This window comes from Perognathus longimembris, chromosome 4 (genome assembly GCF_023159225.1).
Source record: "Perognathus longimembris pacificus isolate PPM17 chromosome 4, ASM2315922v1, whole genome shotgun sequence".
Lineage (NCBI taxonomy): Eukaryota > Metazoa > Chordata > Mammalia > Rodentia > Heteromyidae > Perognathus > Perognathus longimembris.
In genome coordinates, this window is record NC_063164.1 from 33,616,738 (window position 1) to 33,636,793 (window position 20,056).

General features: G+C 36.9%; 1 protein-coding gene across 2 annotated transcripts in view; it reads right to left on the reverse strand.

The window, feature by feature from the left end:
- Nucleotides 1-19,768, reverse strand: part of Slc39a10 (solute carrier family 39 member 10) — a 79,773-nt gene extending 60,005 nt beyond the window's left edge. Inside the window, exon 1 of one of the 2 annotated variants that reach the window (XM_048345057.1) lies at nucleotides 19,748-19,768. Coding sequence is in view for 1 of the 2 variants with exons in the window: in XM_048345055.1 (XP_048201012.1) it covers nucleotides 16,874-16,901 (28 nt within the window). In the remaining variant the exon portion in view is untranslated. Of the gene's footprint in view, nucleotides 1-16,873; nucleotides 16,948-19,747 lie in introns of those variants that run through there. The other variant, XM_048345055.1, reaches the window with a different exon arrangement.
- Between the last annotated feature and the right edge of the window lie 288 nt (nucleotides 19,769-20,056).

Consider the following 20,056-nt stretch of genomic DNA (forward strand, 5'->3'; position numbering starts at 1 on the left):
ACTCAGGCCTCATATAGCATGCTAAATGTATACTACCATGGAACCTCACGGGCCTATAACAAGTAATTTTGGAGAAAATTTTCAAGAAAGACTTTGTAACTTTCTTCTTAGACTTCAAATAAGAACTTCAAATAAACAACAGTAGCTTGGTAGATGAAGCAATTCTGATATAGTCAAAATTATGTAGATATGGGAGCCAGTTCGAGGTCATAATTCTGCTTAGTACTCTTGTTTTGTTTTGTTGTTTTATTTACTCATTTATTTTTTTAAAATAAAGCAGCCAGATTGGTCATGGATGAATCCACCTTAAATATGATGTAAATATGATTTTCAGATTAATAGGCTTCTTTCCAAAACAGAGCTACCTTCTTTGGAGCAAACTTAAAAGTAACTACTTTATCCTTAACCTATCAGTTATGATTAGCAGTAAGGTTCTAATACTCCCATTTATAGCTTTTTTAATTTAAAATTTTATATTTTGTAGCTCTCTACATTTATACTAAAAGTAATATTTTCTAAATATTTACTGCATCTGTACAATATTTAAGATTGTACCCAAAAAATGTTAAATTACAAGTTTAGTGGCTGATTATCAGACATTCTCAGTTAACCAGATTATGGGAAAGTACTGAAGGATAGAAAGGACATATCAGCTAACACAATACTGTAGCAATCAAGTGCTGATAGCCTCTAATTTATTAAAATCACATAAGTGGTTTGTGGACTAACTAGAGTTAAATGATCTTACTAGCCCGCTAGTTTGGGACTAAAGAGGAGAGCTCTACCAGTTATAAATGATTGGCCAGTAAAGAACAAGTAAGATGTTAACTAAGAAATTCAGGTTCAAAGTTCAAGTTTCTTCTCTTTTCTCATCTCTCTCATTCAAATCCAGCCTAACAGGTCTTTCAAAGTACTGGAAATAAACTAGTCTGTAAAATTATTTGTCCATTAATAATTAGTAAGAGAGGTAATAGTATGACTGGGAATCATTTGAATGACTGGAGCAAGTATAATATTCTTTAATAACCCTATATTCTATGATACACAGATTGCATGGTTTCACAGTATTGAATCATTCCAAACCAACAGAAATGAAGTAGGCAGATTTAGAAGGGCATCTATCTCTCAGCATTTCCGAAGTCATTATCACTGTGTGTACTCTACCTTCTATTTCCTCTTCTTCATAGCCACACATGCTTAGCTAGATCTTTCTACTTTTCTTACTTGACCCCCTTTCCAATTCACCTATTGAAGTTGACTTTAGCTAATGAACCTATTTGTCACATTAACTTGTGTTCTGTTTTCTCTACTACACTTGAGGTTGTTTACCACTTCTTCCTTGTCCTCAGTGAATATAGTGAGTTTGATAGAGTGAGAAGATATGCCTAGTACACATAACCAAAGTGGTCCCTTTTCCTCATTCTGATTTTCCCACTATATAAGATTTTTTTCCCCTGGCTGGTTCTCTGGCCTCCAGGCTCACTCCTCTTTAGGTACATTGGTACAGATAATATGCTTCTGATGTTTAAAGAATCTCTCTCTGGTTCATTTTCTAGTTTTTTCAAGTGTTTTTTTCTCTCTAAGCTTCCATACACATAGGTAATTTCTTCTGGCCCTCTTATTTACTATATCATAGCAGTGTTGTAGAGGAGTGCTTAAGGACACCATATATAAAAGTCTGTAGGTACTTTTATTGAAAGGATAGTTTCCACTCGTCCCCCAAACCTGCAGATCCAGCATTTTAGAGGTGAAGAACAAAGACTAATCCTGCTCATTTTTTTTGAACATTTAGAATGAAGGGGTTGTAGATGTAGGTCAGTAGTAAAATACATGCTCAGTATGCATGAGGACGGTCCCTAGGTTAACACTCTAGCACCAAAAAAAAAAAAAAACCACAAAAAAAAAATTACATCAGGGAAATTGTTTAACACATTTGTCTGAGTGTATACTCCTGTAGTAATCTATGTTCGATTATTATAAAAAATTCCTGAGACTTTGTAAAGAAAAGATGTTTATCTAAGTCAGTTTTAAGAAGTTGAAATTCGGGATTGGATAGCACCATTTATTTGTTCCCTGGTTTAACCACCTTTGCTGAGTTATCCTATGGCAGATAGTACCATCATTGAAGAACATGCATGTACAAGTGATCACATGGGCAACCAGAATGAGGGGACTAGAGAACAAGACTTCTTGGGGATGGGGGGTGGGGAGGTGTTGCTCATTCTGAGGCTTAAACTCAGGCCCTGAGCACTGTCTCAGAGCTTTTCTGCTTAAGGCTAGCACTCTACCAATTGAGGCACAACTCCACTTCTGGCTTTTTGGTAGTTAATTGGAGATAAGAGTCTCATGGATTTTCCTTCCTGGCTAACTTTAAACTATGATGCTCAGCTCTCTCAGCCTCCTGAGTAGCTAGGATTATGAGTGTGAGCCACTGGTGTACTCAGCAAAGACATTCTTTTTTTATAACAATATTTTCACAGGAAGTAATCAGAGCTCATAAGAACACCCTTAACCTATCTGAGAGTAACTCTCCAGCAGCACTCCAAAGACCTAAAGACCTCCCACAAGTTCCAAACTCTTTTTTAAAATTTCTTTTTTTTTTTAAATTTATTTATTTAATTTCAAAGTGAAGTACAGAAAGGTTAGTTTCATATGTAAAGTCCTACCACCTCATAGCTTCACCACACTGAGGGCCAATTTAAATTTGGGGAATAAATCATATGTAAATCATGGAAAATGCCATGGTCTCTGTTAGTATCTATTGTCTGTTTGTACCTATCTGTCTGCTTCAGATGTAAACATCACACTTGGATGTCTCACAGACAATTTACAACATTCCAAATTTTAAAAAAATTCTCTCTCCATCTTTCCACTCTTTCTTTTGTTTCCCCTAGTTCTCAATAATTCTGTAGTACTTCTAGGCTGGGGGAGGTTAGCACAGCTAGGGAGTCATTTTTTCTCCTCTTTAGTGCACTCTCAATACCTATGGGTTATTTTTTCCTTATGATACTTTTTCTTTTATTTTGTTCTGTTTTAAGGCGACAGTCTCACTTTCTTGCCCAAGTGTGCCTGAAACTCCTAGGTTCAAGGAATCGTCTTGGCTTAGTATTCTCAAATAACTGGGGCAGTGGGCATGTACCACTTGGCCCTACATCTTGTGACTCTTGTGACATCTTGTGACTCTCTACCATATCACCCACCACACTGCTGTGATAGTTATTATCATTTATTACCTACAACTAGTTGGCTCCTGATCAAACCCACCTCTCATCCATTCTCCACAATGACTATCAGACTCATCAATAATTGTCAGTTATTTTCATGCATAAAAATTCCAAGTTCAGCCATGGTCCTTGGATTAAATTTAGCTGACAAACAATGATTGAATCTGTTCCCATCATTGTCAATTTACCTCCCATTATTTCACTCTAGATTTATACTGCTCAACATGGTAGCTTCTAGTCGCAAGGGGTAAAATGTGGGCAGTCTACATTGAGATACAATGTACGTGTACATACATTGGATTTGTAAAACCTAGCACAAAGTTAAAAATTGTCTCAATAATTTTTCATGTTGATTACACATTAGATGATAGGATTTTAAATACACTGAGCTAAGTAAAAAATGTTAAATTTTACTAGGTCTTTTGTATTTTCAGTATGCCAACCCTGGCAGACTCCTATTTCCAATGAACCACCAAAATCCTGAGATGAAACTGTGGCTCCAATGGAAAATCACTAGCTTTGAACACAAAAGCTTAGAGAGAGTAACCAGGCTCTGAGTTCAATACCCAGGGCCAGTTTACAAAAAAATATTGCATTGTTTTTCTACAGGATAATACAACTCTAGAACTCTGTAATCTAGCCATAACAGAAGACTTATACTTCCTTATATACCATGCATTTTGTTGCTTAAAGTGCCCCCCAACCCTTTCCCTGCGCATCTTTTCCCCTTCCTTTATTTCTTATTTGTCCTTCAAGGTTGCATTTACCCATCACTCTGAGCTGCCTTTTTCCCTTTCCCTTCTCAAAGCAATTATAAATTAGGAGTTCTTATATTTATTGGCACTCAGACTTCTCACCATGACATATACCCTGCACTATAATACACTTGTGGTTTGCTTGTCCACTCCCTCCCTGATATGTCTAATACCAGTTTCCCAATGGCAGGGCCTGTGCCTTGTTCTATCATCCCTTCACCATCCCGCACTGTGTGCTTAAAGCAGGTACTCAGTATAAACTACTAGATCGACTACTGGAAGTGGCTTTCCTGGATCACAAGCATGACAGGTGGCTGATTATAATAGTATGTGTGGGCCGAGTTATAAATTAATGTCTTCTGTACATCCCTAACCCATCTGCATCTTATCCAACAACAAACACAATTCATTCTCAGTAAAAAATAAACACATATACATAAATCTCATTTGCCCTCAATAAAAATAAATAAAACGTCAATAGTTAATTTGATGGAGGAAATTATCAGAGAACAAAATGAACACAACTTTTGTCTCCTAAATATTTTTAAACTGCTTTACTCCTAGAAGATATTCACTGTGAAAAAAATTACCTAGTTGATAGAAAACATTTTTACTGCATTTCTGAAGCTAAATCTTTGCAAGAATTTAAATATGACCCCAAGTCAAATCACTTCCCTTATAATCTACTATTGGCATTCACAGAGAAGTTTGGCATACATCAAAAATTCTGGCATACTTGCACATTTACCACATTACTCTGTTCAAAAAATTTTACTGTATGCCAAATATAAAAGTAATAGGAACAGAGAGTAATGATTTAGTTTCCTCAGTCTCATCAGTGACACATTTTATCAAGTAGCTTCAGTGTCCATTCAATCTGGCCACTCTTAGACCTTTATTTATTTATTTTTTAATCCTCTGGGGCTTTTTATGACTTCACTAGGGCTTTTGTCAGTTTGTGTTTTTGTGAGATCAAAATGTCTTGAGGAGGGGCTGGGGATATGGCCTAGTGGCAAGAGTTCTTACCTCGTATACATGAGGCCCTGGGTTCAATTCCCCAGCACCACATATACAGAAAACAGCCAGAAGTGGCACTGTGGCTCAAGTGGCAGAGTGCTAGCCTTGAGCAAAAAGAAGCCAGGGACAGTGCGCAGGCCCTGAGTCCAAGGCCCAGGACTGGCAAAAAAAAAAAAAAAAATGATGCTTAAGGTCTGATCCCCAACAACCACAAGAAAATTAAAAGGAAATGGCACTTTACCTCTGAGGTCTTCTACCCAAAAACTCCGAGTACCTATGTAGTTGTGAGAAAAACAACCAAGTCTTTTATAAAATAAAATATCTGACAGTTTTCCTCAAACTGTCATGGTTATCAGAAAAAAAAAAAAAAGAAAACAATAAACTGTCACAACCATGAGGAACTTTGTGAGTTATGAAGGTTACAGATAATGTGGTAGCTGTTCTGGAATACATAGAAAAGATTCAGTTAAAACCCAAAAAGTGGTATAGACTGGACTTCATTTGATAAAAGTATATCAAGGTGAGCAGGCACAGTGGCATGAGCCTGTATTCCTAGCTGTTTGGGGAAACTAAGGTAGGAAGACTACAAGGCAGGGCACTTAATACAAGCCTGGACAACCTGGCAAGATTTCTGGCTAAAAAATAAAACTCATAATTGTAGCAAATATATCATCCTAATGTAAAAAGTGAATAATTGGGAAAACTGGTAATGAAGTATATACGATTCTCTGTACTATCTTTTCAATTTTTCTGCAAATCTGAAACTGCTATAAGGTATTTTATGTTTAAAGTCCTCATTGACTTCTTCCTTGTTAATTCTCATTAGATTTTTAATATCTTCCTCCTGCATTATAGGATAACATTCTCCTTTGGTAAACAGTTTCTTCCTTTAGCATCTCCAATGATGCCTCCTTGTACTGCCTCACTCATTTTTTCTTCTAATCTTCATTCCCTAGCATGATGACAGTCGCATGACTTTACAGTATCTGTCAGGAGGAAAAAAATCTCAGCAACTCCTAGAGCCTCAACTATGTCCTTTTACTGAACATACCCAAATCTGTACTCAAAGTGTTCTCTCTCTCTCTCTCTCTCTCTCTCTCTCTCTCTCTCTCTCTCTCTCGTCAAACCATATTTCCCACCATCTAGTGGCCATTTCTACTCACAGACATTTAGGCATATTAAATTCAACATGTCCAAAGGAAAATGCTCACATAAATTCATCACTGTTTTCTTCATTTTTATTCTTTACCATTCCTTACTATTCCTTTACCACTGTTTTCCCTGGTTTCATACAAATATTGTTTGAATCTATTTCTGCCTTGTCTGTCCACTGTCACTGCACTGATTTTCTTGAACAGTTTTCAATGTGTCATTCACAACAGTTGTGCCTGACTTATGGGGTAAACTGTGGAGGTGAATCCAGCATGCCCTTATAGTCATGACAGACAAAGGCAACACATATTGGTGTTTTATATTCCCTGAAAAAGCAAAAACCTCTTCCAAGTGGAGCAAAAGCTCTCAAATTGATTTTGAGAGCCAGATCAGAGGCTCAGACATCTAACTGCCCCTGTCTACTTTTTACAAGCAGTTTGTGAAGAAAGCCTTTCCCTAAAGTCTAAGGCTTGAACTCAGGACCTGGGCACTGTCCCTGAGCTGTTTTTGCTCAGGTCTAATGCTCTACCAATTGAACCACAGCTCCACTTCTGATTTTGGGGTAGTTAATTTGAAGATAAGAATCTCATGGGCATTCCTGCCAGGACTGGCCTTGAACTTCAATCTTTAGATCTCAGAGTAACTACGATTACAGGTGTAAGCCACCAGTGCCAGGCCTCAATCTGGTTGGTTTTTGTTTTTGTTTTCTCTTTTTCCAATCTTATACACACATGTACTTAAAAGGGAAGTATTGTATGAACATGTCTAAGTAATTCTAGATATTCTTGTCTAACACTCAAACGTCAAGACACTTTTAAATTAATTGCAACATAGACTCTGGAAACAAAACAGTAGCATTTGTAGTATACTACCCATAATATTTTAGTCCTTATAACTCCTGTTGAATGGGTCTTTTTAACTCATGAATGACTTTGGAAGATGGGAGAAGAAGTGAAAAAATATGGTTTCACTGAGTACCTGTATCTTTCAGTGTTGACCTATTTCATCATACTATATTTACAAAACATGTTTGATAATATGACCCCTTATCTCATTATCTGGGAGTCTGTCAAGCTCTCAGCAGTGGACACAAGTTCTCCAGTGTTGTTTTGTTTTATTGTGTTTTGGTCTGAAAGCTGGAATTTTATCATTTGTAACAAATACTGTCAGTGTTTTCCTTGAAGTGACAGGCTTGCTTTGTTCATGTTCAAGAAAATGTCTGTAAAATACCCAAGTCTGAATTAAAAGGCTGTCAGTCTTTCAGGTTAAAAAAGGGAAAAAAGCTTCATGAAAAAGGTGGATAATTTCAGTACAGAAATCAAACAAGTGCACAAGGGATACTGAGATTGATATGTAGAAAGTACTTTAGCATGCATCCAAAAACAAAAATGAAGAATCAAAGCATGAAACTTTGTAGACTCTCTTGACAGTGAAAGATCTGACTACTAGCATATACTAATATGTTTTGGCACCTTTCCTATGACTGGTATTAAACTGCTGGCAAAACTACCACCATTGCTGCTGCTTCATCTTTAGCAGTAAAAAATCCAGGTCATATCTTGTCATTAGTAGGAAATGATCTCAGATCTCAAATCAATGTGATATTTTATACGATTTTATTTACCTGTTAATTACAGAAGAGATATCTTCTCTTCCCTTCCCTTCCCTTTCTTTTCTTTTTTTGTGGGAGGTGTGCTGGGATTTGAAGGGCTTTGTGGCCACTTTACTCATGAACCTAGCCCATTTTGCTTTCATTTTTTTCAGATAGAGCCTCCTATTTTTGCCCAGAATCTGCTTTGGACCATGATCTTCCTACCTACACCTCCCATGTAGCTGGGATTACAGGTGTTCACCACTGTGGAGCAGGTGTAATAAAAATGTAAACTTAAATAAAGATACGAAGACACTTACAGGGGAAAGAATACCTCACTAAGAATTTAGAGACTCAACAACATTATTCCTTCATTATAGATTAAAAAGTAACTAGGTGTTGAGGCAAAAGCCTTGGATAATTCAAGTGTTAATAAGACCAACAGATTTTTATTACAAATCAATAAAACACAGTACTATTCTTATGTTCTACCACCAAAGCAGAGATATAGTCATGAATATAAGCAGCAAAGCAAAGCGTATTTATGAATTGTTAACTTACAATTGATTCCTATACAGAATAAAAAAAGAAGTCTGTCTTTAGATATCTGAATGTAATTTTAAAATTTCTAACCCAACTCTTTTAATCTTTAACACACTGTGAGATTCAAAAGGTGAAATGCAGCACTGGGGATATGGCCTAGTGGCAAGAGTGCTTGCCTCCTATACATGAAGCCCTGGGTTCAATTCCCCAGCACCACATATATAGAAAACAGCCAGAAGTGGCACTGTGGCTCAAGTGGCAGAGTACTAACCTTGAGCAAAAAGAAGCCAGGGACAGCATTCGGCCCGAGTCCAAGCCCCAGGATTGGCAAAAAAAAAAAAAAAAAAAAGATGAAATGCCTACATCAGAGAAATACTTCAGAAAACAATGGTCTTACTGACATAAAAGTTATTTTTTAGCTCTCCTATCTACTTCCCCTTTGTATGTTAACAGAAAAGCAGAAATGATTCACAGCTATTTGTGCCTTACAAGATGAGAGTTCCTGTTTCTACAAGGAGGATTTAGTCTACTATATATAGAATGGTTTTAAGAGAATAACAATATATGTAAAAGATAACTTTAAAGTTCTCTAATCTATAAAAGTTCTAAAGCCCGAAAGACAAGGATACATTTTAAGTTCAAACATGAAGTACCACCAAATTACTTTCATCTTTTAATTAGATGTGTTCAGGAATCAGTAGATATCACATTAAAAATATTTTAGAAATCAGGTACTAGTAATTCACTCCTGTAATTTGAGCTATTAGGGGGCTGAGATCTGATTATCTCAGTTCAAAGCCAGCCTGGTAGGAGGCTCATATTCCCAGTTAACCACCTGGAAAGCAGAAGTGGAACTGTGACTCAAAGTGTAGAGTACCTCAGGGGTAGTGCCTAGGTCCTGAGTTCAAGTGTCATGATTGAGAAAAATAGACAAGTTGTATCTTGATGAGAAATAAATGAAGAGACCAAATTGTCAAGTCAATGTAAGTCTAGATTAGAGGAGAAATGAAACAGTGAACCTTAATTCCTAGGAACAGATGAAGTATGAGTCATTTTGAAGGAATAAGAAGTGGGGCCAAGTGCTTTGTATTTGATATTGTGATGCAAATAGGACTTTATGGAGAAAGCTTTCACCATGAAGTTCATTGTACTATTACCTCAGATCAAAAGCATGATGGAACTCTTGTTCTCTAAAATCAAATCAAATATGGCTAATGCCATTCTCTAAAATCTTTTGAACAGAGAGCCTCCTCTATGAAAATTATATTACCCAAATGAAGAGTTACCGTCCTGACTTCTTCAGTAATTGTGCTCTGTGAAGGCAATCACTGATCATAGCATAGCAGTAATTATGCATTTACTGAAGGTTTTCATCCTGTGAGATGCATTCTAGTTGCTTTGTCCTTTCTTGCTTATTAACAGTGATCAGTGTATCCATAAAAGTCTGCATTGCTTTCTACTTTAAAATGGAGTAAAATTGATCTGTGGTGCAGTCGATACTTCCTCATGTCTCTGTTGCAAATGGACATCGATGTTCTGTAACTGGTAAATATTTATGACTATAAAGTGCAGTTGCTTTCAAGGATTTTTTTAAAGAAATAACTTCAAATCAAAGATTTGGCAATGATTAATTTATATTCTTTAAACCATCATGAAGTTGTAAAAGAAAGCAGGGTAGGTTATTAGCAACTTTTTTTTCTTACATTTGCAGTACTCAGGATTGAACCCAAGAATGCGTACATATTAGGCAGGCACTCTACCACTAATATCCCCAGCTCTATCATCAAGTCCCATAAACTTTGAAATAATGTGTTTTGAGGGTGAGGGTACTGTTAAAAATGTCATTTTAAAAAGTTGCTGTGTGCATTGGGTCTGAGTTATATATAGTGTGGGCTTAAATTAGAAAGTCGGTTTGACATTCTAAATATGGATGCCAAAGTGAAAAAAACAAAAAAACAAATTCAGTTCTAGTAATAGTGTGAAAATATTTCTTCTCTAAATTGTCCCTTTCAATCAGATTTCATAGGATTTGATTGAGATATTTATTTCATTGAATCAACAGAAAGCAATTTTGATGAGTCACTTGTTTTAGTGCAGAACATTTGTCATGACCCAGACTGGAAAACAGGATATGATACACTCAGTCTGCATTTGCATTCAAATACAGATACTGAGTTTCTGCCTACTGGTGCTGTGGTGGTACCCTTGAGGGGCAGTGCTGCTGTAGACGCATTAGCAAGAAGAGCAGACAGACTAGAAATACACCTAGGAGGTTGAGTTGACAAGACTTGATAATGAATAGTAGGAGTGTAGTTATATACTACATGCATGGAGCTATTTTTTAATAAGAGGGAGAAGACAAACAAGGGGAAGAAATAGAGGTGAAGGCTGAGGATAAAAGACTTGAGAGTTTGATCCATCAGACACCTCAGCAGAGAAGTCAAGTAAATAATGGACCATACAGGTCTATTTCCAAAGAGACATGTTTGAGTGAAGTTAAAAAGATTAGAGTTGTATTTATGTGACACTTAAAATTAAAGGGCAGATAAAATTCTGTAGGAATAATTAGCATGAAAAGACCCAGGATCTCTACCTAGAAAAATTAAGGAATTCACTATTTTTTTCTTTTGCATTAGTTAGTTTAACTTTTTGGGTTTCTGCTTCCTTTTCTCTTTTGGGAATGAATATCTCTGACTCCTAATCTAAATCTGGCAATGCCTCCACCATATATCTTTACCCTTTTTCTTCAAAATGCTAATGGAAAGTTGCAATAAATTACTCAGGACTACTTTGTATTTGTCTCTACACTAGAATTGTATTACACAAGACAGAGGTCTGATTGCTACTATCATTAGCAATATTATTACTCATCATTATTATTTATTGTACGTGGGATGGTTAAGGCAAAGGCTTTCCATTTTAGTCTGCATCCCTAGTGGTAGGCACATAATATACTAGAGGTTCTGAGCAATGAGTAGATGTGGTCAATGGTTGATATAAAATGAGGCCACAAAGTTGCTAGTACAAATTTAATGAGGACTAATAAATGTAACAGTTTAAGATGTTATTTATCTTGACTTTCCCAAGGGGAAAGTAAATTTAATATAAGGTATTAAGACTGGAGGGAGAAAGAATAACTCAATGTTAGAAAATGTGCTTAGCATGTACTGAGTTTCATTCTCAGAAACAAAAGAAAAGAATCAAATACTTTATGATTTCCCTCCATTGTGAGTCTGGGATGTATGAATGTTTATTAAGAATTTTAGATAGAAAATTAATAAATCTTTCAAGTGTGTTCTCATAAACTCTGAGGGTAGAGGGCTGTGTGTGTCTCACAGTTCTCTTAGAAACAGTCCATAAATGTTTACTGTTTCAATTCATGCTTTAATTACAACTTTAAGACTTTATTCACATGCTTTAATTAAAGCTTTTGCAAACAAGTTAGCAATGATATTGATTTTTCTGGCATTTTTGTTGATCTTAAGTGCCCATTTCTTGTAAATGTCTTTTATTAAGACCAAAGGTTCATTTCTAAAATGTATTTTAATGTCTCTTTACAGAACGAGCTCTCCCAGAGGACTTAATAAGATGTACACATAGCACACACTAGCAGAAGTTTGAGGTTTAGAGTTGTATTTTGACAGTGATCCATTACCATCTTCCCAATTCCTATTCCTTCTCAACGGGGTTTCTCTGCCCCTAAGTACTTAGAGATTCACCATACAGCTTCTGGCCCTCCAGTATACTATGCACATACTGCATTTTCCTTCCCTGAGGTTTACTTCTCTTGTTTCCAATTCCTTCTTTGTCTCATTTCCTATTCTACAAAGCACTGTATCCTTGCGAGCAATAAAACAAACATAGCATGTTAGAACTGGCAGGTCCTTAGAAGTCTCTCTCCTTGCTGGCTACTATTCTAGGTACATTAATTTGAATAATATAATTGCCTTTTGGGTGTGCTACTAATGGTGGGAACTGGTGCTGTTCAAATCACATCATGAAGCCTCTCCTATACAGAATACCCTAAATGTCGCATTTATTTAAATGAGCGTCTCCATGTTACTTCATTATAAAACAAAAGAATGGACAATTATTCAAGTTGTAGCTATTTTGCTTAAATTGCTGAGGTCGTATGAGTCACTGGAGGTGGATGGCTTGTTTTTCCTAATAACGTTGAACTTATAAACTTATTGTTTCAAAATATTTTAAGAGATAGCTCATGGAAGACTGAATTCTCCAATGCCATTTCAGAAAATTGGAACTTCTGGTTAAAGACCCCTGATCTAGATCACCTTTTAAAAAATAGTAAAGCTTCATTTAATATAGAAAAGTAATATTGTAGAATACAATTTTGAAACAGATCTTTGAGCAGTTGAGAATTTACAGATGCATCATCATGAATATTTTCCCGCAAGAAATATACATTCATGCTTTGAGATAAAAACAGCCAAGGGATATGGCAAGACAGTTAATGTGCAAGGAGAGAAACTATATCTCCAGGCTATAACTACTTATCAATTTTCTTGCCAATAAAACTTGGCAGCCAGTTTGTGGGTCTAGGATCAAGATGAGTAATTCTGTATAGGAAAATCATGTCTATGGGGAAAATTTGCTCAAGGAAATAATTCCCCTTTGGTAGTATTTTACCTGACATCCTTTTTACTTTTATCTGCACTGCACACAGATACCACCCACAAGACTCTTAATATAGTCTATGCTGTGCAAGAGAAATCCAAAAAAAATGTTTCCTAAAATCTATTGAGGAGGCTTGTTTTGTTAGTTTGTGTTTTTAAAGAAAATTCTTCTACTTTCATTTACACAGAATTAGAAAAGCTCTAAGTGGTTTTCAAAAAGAATTATATGGAATAGTAATGAGTTACACAGAATGGTAACAGTAATAGTATTCTGTATAATTAATTAATTAATTAATTTTGAGTTTATTATCTACTATCTCAAAGTAGTAGAAACAAAGCCACCAAGGAAGAAGTAAATTGGAAAACAACCCTATTAATGTCAGCCCACTGAGATAGATTGGCTTTCCTTGCCACCAGAACCATACTGTCTTGCTGACTGGAGTATGAGAATATCAAGGGTATTTGATCAAAAGAGAACAGGACAAAAGAAACTCTCAGAGGAGTTTAAGATTAGGAAGGTAAAAGAAGGACTCATTTTAGAAGAAATCTGTGATTTAAAAGAGATTGTTAGTATTAACATATTGCTAGTAATCATTAAGCTATAAACTGCAAAACATAAAGCTTACAAGTATATAGATATCAGAGACAAGTAGGGATGGAAGAGGAGAAAAAGGAGGGGTCCAAGAAGTGAAACTACTGCAAGAGATAGGTTTAAGAAAAGGTGAATTCAGACAGATACCAATGGAGAACAATATTCAATAAACTGTGATTTGATACATTCCAGAATGGAGATCTTAGATTTGTGGTAAATTTTTTTCTGAAAAGATCAGGAACTTTAATTTCCTTGTACAGAGTACTTGCTAAATAAGGGATTCTCCATGTAGCTCTTCATACTTTAAAAACTCACAGATAGGTCTCACTGTGTGAAAATGAGCTTGCATACTTAACCTTCATCCTAGGAAGTCTTGTTACATCTCTCATATGTACCATTTAACTGAAGAACCACGCTAGCTCTGAATGCTAGAAAAGTATTTTCATATTTGTCTACTTACTATTCTTTTTCCCAGGTTTACTTAAGTATACTTTCATAACTCAGCTATTTTCTCTAACCCTTTAATTATCACTGTTGCCTCTTTGAATGTTCTTCAGGATTTTAATGTCTAAAGCCCCGAAGCCCAAGCTAGGATATAACATGCTGGTATTGGCAGGCACAGGGTAATGCTAAATTATTATTGTTAGTTAACTTGATGCTTCCTATTCCAGTTTACAAGGCTTCTGTAGTTTGTTTGTAGCTTTATTTCTTTTCTTTTTGTTTTTTATTATATGCAAGTGAAGTGACCTCTTCCCAGAGTTCCCAAGTCAGCCATCGACTAAAGTGGGAATCTGCAGATCTACATTGTCACTTTGCTAGCTTCTCTCCAGTTTCTTTCCTCAAGGACATTACATGAATCACATTAAACCTTCCCTTTATTTCTATATTTATCAAAACCTTGGCTCAGCGTCAGGCAAATGCAAATAGTCCAAATATGGTACTGATATCTGAAATTCAAAAACAAGCTGTTCTTTTCATTATTATTTATACATCTGCAAATCTGTTCCTCTTCTTACATTCTCTGTGTGGGTTCTCAGTGCTATCACATGCCCACGCTAGAAGGTTTAGTTGTGTGTGTGTGTGTGTGTGTGTGTGTGTGTGTGTATCTCTTCTCTCTTACTACCCATGGCAAACTCGTTTTTTAAGCTCTGATGGTTTTTAAATATCCTGTTGAGTTTTCATCTTAACTATGGCCTTTCCACTCCATTTCACTCTTCTACCTGATTTCAGGACTTTGACGTGCCAGGATTGGGCTGTCACACTAACCTTTGGTTTCCTTTTTTTTTTTTTTTTCCAATTCAGTACATCTTTTTGTAAACATATACCTTTTCAAGTCATTTTCTAACAAAAAAAAATCACAGCTGGTGCTGGTGGCTCACGTCTATAATCCAAGCTACTCAAGAGGCTGAAAACTGAGGATCAGGGCTCAAAGCCAGCTGGGGAGGAAAGTCCATGAGACTCTTATCTTCTTGTTTTTTGTGTTTTTTTTGCCAGTCCTGGGCCTTGGACTCAGGGCCTGAGCACTGTCCCTGGCTTCTTTTTGCTCAAGGCTAGCACTCTGCTACTTGAGTCACAGCGCCACTTCTGGCCATTTTCTGTATATGTGGTACTGGGGAATCGAACCCAGGGCTTCATGTACACGAGGCAAGCGCTCTTGCCACTAGGCCATATCCCCAGCCCTCTTATCTTCTTTAAGTACCAGAAAACTGGAAGCAGAGCTGTGACATAAAGTGGTAGAGTAAAAAAGTGAAAAAGCTCAGGAACAGCACCCAGGCTAGTACTTCAAGCTCTAAGATCAAATAATAATAATAACAACAACAATAATAATAATGAGAAGAAGAAAAGGAGGAGGAGGAAGAAGATAGACAATCATAAGTATCAAACCCCAAGATTTTCTATGAAGCAAAGACAAACAGGCCAACAAATCAACAAACAACTCCACAATACCATATACAAATGCCAAAAAGCCAATTAGGAAAATCATTAGCAACTCACATCAAAAAAGGGTAACATGTCTAAAATATAGAAAGCTTTTGGAAATTAATAGAAAAATTTTCAATGACCCCAAATTTCAAATGGGCAAAGCATGATCGGCCTTTTCCATTGTTTCTGTTTTCCATAATGCTTTAAAATATGATTCATAGCTGGGTGCCAGTCGCTTTCTCCTATAATCCTAGCTACTCAGAAGACTCAGATCTGAAGAACAGGGTTTGAAGCCAGTCTGGAGAGGAAAGTCTGAGAGGCTCTTATGTCTAATTAGCTATCAAAAAACAAAAAAACTGGGGGCAGGGAATATGGCCTAGTGGCAAGAGTGCTTGCCTCGTATACACAAAGCCCTGTGTTCGATTCCTCAGCACCACATATATAGAAAAGGCCAGAAGTGGCATTGTGGCTCAAGTGGCAGAGTACTAGCTTTGAGCAAAAAGAAGCCAGGGACAATGCTCAGGCCCTGAGTTCAAGCCCCAGGACTAGCATAAATAAATAAATAAATAAATAAATAAATAAATAAATAAATAAGCTGGAAGTGTAGCTATGGCTCAAGTAGTAGAGCACTAGCCATGAATACAAAAGCTTGACAGTGCCCAGGTGCTGAGTTCTAGGCACCTAGACCAGGAAACACACACACACACACACACACACACACACACACACACACACTTAATGGATAAAGAAGAGTATGGCTCAGAGATAAGAGTACAGTGCTTAGTACACATTTGTTTGGGTATATTTAAAGAGGCACACAAAACACACAGACAACAATGGTCAGAAGCTCTTCAGGTAGATGGGGAACAAGAAGAGCTAAAAGCAGATATATACCTTAAATTCTCTTCTCTTTTGTGTTTGTTTCCAAGCTGAAGATCAAATCCAGAGCCTTGTATTCTTACCACTGAGCTCTATACCCTACCCCATAATTATTTTTAAATGTAAATTCATCACTAATTAAAAACTTAAAAATAATTTTATTTTGATATTTCCAGGAATTATAGCATGGCAAGAGCAATGTTCAATTTTTAGAATCATTTTTACCTTCCAGTTGTAATCAACCAGTGGAATCAAATCAGCTAGATTTACTGTTAGTTCCAAATGCTGTGACCATACGAATGGATCCTGTAACCTCCTAGAGACTGAAGTCTGTGACTCTAATCATTATATAAGTAAATAACTGAATTCACTATACTAATATTTGCTTTGGGTGGGGAGGACTCATTATTCTGTCATTAATATTTATTAAGCTTCTTCTACTTTACTAGATACACAGAAATGTCTCTCAATCTGAATCCTCTCGATTACAACCAGTCCCAAAGCCCTTCTTCTGCTCAGTACCATGATCCTTTGCAACACACGTGTTATAAATGTTTCTATACCTAGAGTTTCTGCATTCTCCTTCCTCATCTCCACCTAGCATCATAGGATTCAGAGCTCAAGCATCTCCTTAGACAAGCTCGGTTTCCAGCCTGGGAAAGTTAGAATTGCTCATGTCTCCTTGGAATCTTCCAGTTGCTTTTGTGAATAATTCCTGGTCCCACATTAGAAGGTGAAACTCCTAAAGGATGGAAAGAAAGGTATCTCTTTTTGCTCACCTCATCAGGGTCTGGCATTTTGACACGTGAAATCCATGTGAATATTTGTTGATTGAGCTAGTCCATGCTCAGGGCACTGTGTGGGAGCACAGAATAGGAAACCACAAGGGAAAATGAAAGCTATGAGGCAATCTCTGCCTTCAGGTAGTTTATCAACTAAGGAAGTTACAAGAAATACTAGTAATTATAAGGCACAGTGGTCATTGCTTTAGGAGTTAAACATATATTTGTATGGAATTGAAAGTGACATAACTGCTAGAATTTAAAAATACAAGTACTATTTATCTGAAAAAAAATCAAACAGTATTTGAAAAGTGGCTTTGAAAGAGTAGGGTGATAGTCATAAGAAAGAGTAAGGCATTTCATTCAGAAAGCCAGGAACCCACTGAGGAGGGCAATGGCGCTTATCAGTGAATGGAATGGAGGAAACTGAGGAAAGAGATCCTGGGAGCCATTTAGCTAATGCCTGATGTGAGAGATATTGCTAGGCTCTGTGGAAAGAGCCTTCATTATGGAATGCCATCTGTCCCATGTTTTGAAAAAGGAAAACAGACTTTAGTTGCAACTGTTCCTTTCCCCCCCATTAATATTGATAGCAACAATGCACATAGTTGAAATCAGGCATAAATAATCAGAAGATGGTGAAGACTTTGCACTTTGCTAAAGAGGGAGTTATTAGTTAGTAGAGCTTGGAATGTTAAAATTTATATGTGCAGCTGGGTGCTGGTGGCTTATGCCATAATCCTTGCTACTATGGAGGATGAGATCTGAGGACCAGGGTTTAAAGCCAGCTGGGGTAGGAAAGTCTGTGAGACTCTTATCTCCTATTCCACATACCCCCCTCTCAAAATAATATTTTAAAAGAGCAGAAGTGGAACTGTGGCTAACATGGTAGAGTATTAGTCTTAAACAAAAGCTTATAAATTCAATTTTGGCAAGGTAAAGTTATTCTTTTTAAAAGCATGATTATAGGCTACAATCCAAATAAATGAGAAAATGTTCTCCCTTGTGATCTCATTGGATATATTTAATACAGAGGGATCAGCCAAGGATTTCATGTGAGGAATTCTTATCAAGCTCCTAGTGTGTATCAGATGCTATTCTAAATTCTGTAACTTCATCTCTTCTGTGGTCATAGATTTCATTTTCATTCCTACAGAGCCATCCTCCTGGAAAATGGATATCATTACTCATGGGGTGAATGATCTCACAAAATAAAAGTGAAGATGACTGAAATTAGTACAGCCCTCCATGGAGAGCAAAGACTAGGAGCAGAAAAGTTACTTTGTTTTGGAATATTAAGGACCCCAGAAGAAAAGGAGGAATGGAACAGGTGCTAGTCCACTGGGAAGTCTTTCTTTATACCTCTACATTATTAAAGAATTTGTCAACAATCACAAACTTTAAAATGTCAACACTCACATGTGGCTTTCAAGGAACAACAAATATCAGCAACCATTTTCTCTTGCTTCCTCCAACAGTTATATGACCTGGTTTCTTTCTTCTTTTTTTAAAGTGTGTATTTGTGTGTGTGTGTGTGTGTGTGTGTGTGTGTGTGTGTGTCTAGGGATCTAATTCAAAGCCTTTCAGCATGCTAAGCAAGTGTTCTAACACTGTGTCATGTCCTCAGCCCTATACTTTTTTACGTTACATTGTTATATTGAGTGATGTTTTCAACCTTTGTATATTGAAATATTACATAAAATTACTTCCATAAGCCAGATGCTAGTTGCTCATGCCTATAATCCTAGCTACTCAGGAAGCTGAGATCCGCAGACTAAGGTTCAAAACTAGTCTGGGCAGGAAAGTCTGAGAATCTCATCTCTAATTAACCACCAGAAAACCAGAAGTGGTGCTATGACTCAAAATGATGGAGTGCTTGCTTACCTTAGGTGAAAAAGCTCAGAGACAGTGTCTGGGCCCTGAGTTCAAGCCCTATAACCACCATCACCACCACCAACCCCTCAACCTCCTCAACACACATAAATAAGAAAAAAGAAAAATCACTTCCATGGATAAATATAACTGGTGATTTACAAATTAAAAGGTCAGTCTAAAGCTTCAATCTGTTAAATATCTACTTCATTATTGCATAACTATTTCTGAAACATACTAGATATTTTTGTAACTAACCCATAAAAGCAAAAAAATCAAACTTTCACAGAAATAGATTTCTATAAGAAGCTTATTGGTGTTTTTTAAAGAAAATTCTTAAGCACTTTCAACACTTTAAACATTAAAGCATATCTGAATCTATATTCACTGAGAGCAGCTGTATTACTCCCTCTACAATTTTATAAAGCATGCACTTCACTACGTTTTGATACAAAGCTCACATGTGTTTTTCAGATGTACACACCCATAGTGTGTGTGAGGAAAAGGAAACAATGGCACCTATTGGATAGGCAAGGCACACAGGCATTGACAAAAAAGGAAAAGAAACAATTCTTCGGAATTCAGAATTCAAAAGAAAGGGGCGAAGGTGCTATCACTAAGGAGGAAGAAAGATATACTTCCAACAAGAAACATTTTCCCACCCGGGCACACAGGACACAGGTGGCGGCAGGGGTGGGGGAGGAGGGAGCACCGGGAGAGAGAATGTTGCCTATGGCCCCTTCCAACAGAAGCTCCATTCATATAATAAATTAATCCACTTACAGGACGTGCTTTACCTGTTGTAGGGAGGTAAGTTCAGTCTCTTTCTCCTTCTCTGAATGAATGGAGAAGGCTGGCAGCTCACCCTCTGCCTCCCACCACAGGAATGTGTACTATCTAGAGAACTGTTTGGAAACTCGGGGTACTTAAAAGGAGCTGTATCAACAGGTTTTTCCTCCTCCACAACACTGGGCCAATTGTAAAAGTTGAATGAGAACCTTGAACAAGTTCAGCACTATCATAGGAATTCAAAACCAGTTCTGGCTAGGTCGCCCCTCCACCCCTCCCCCACCCTTTGCAATAGAATTACAA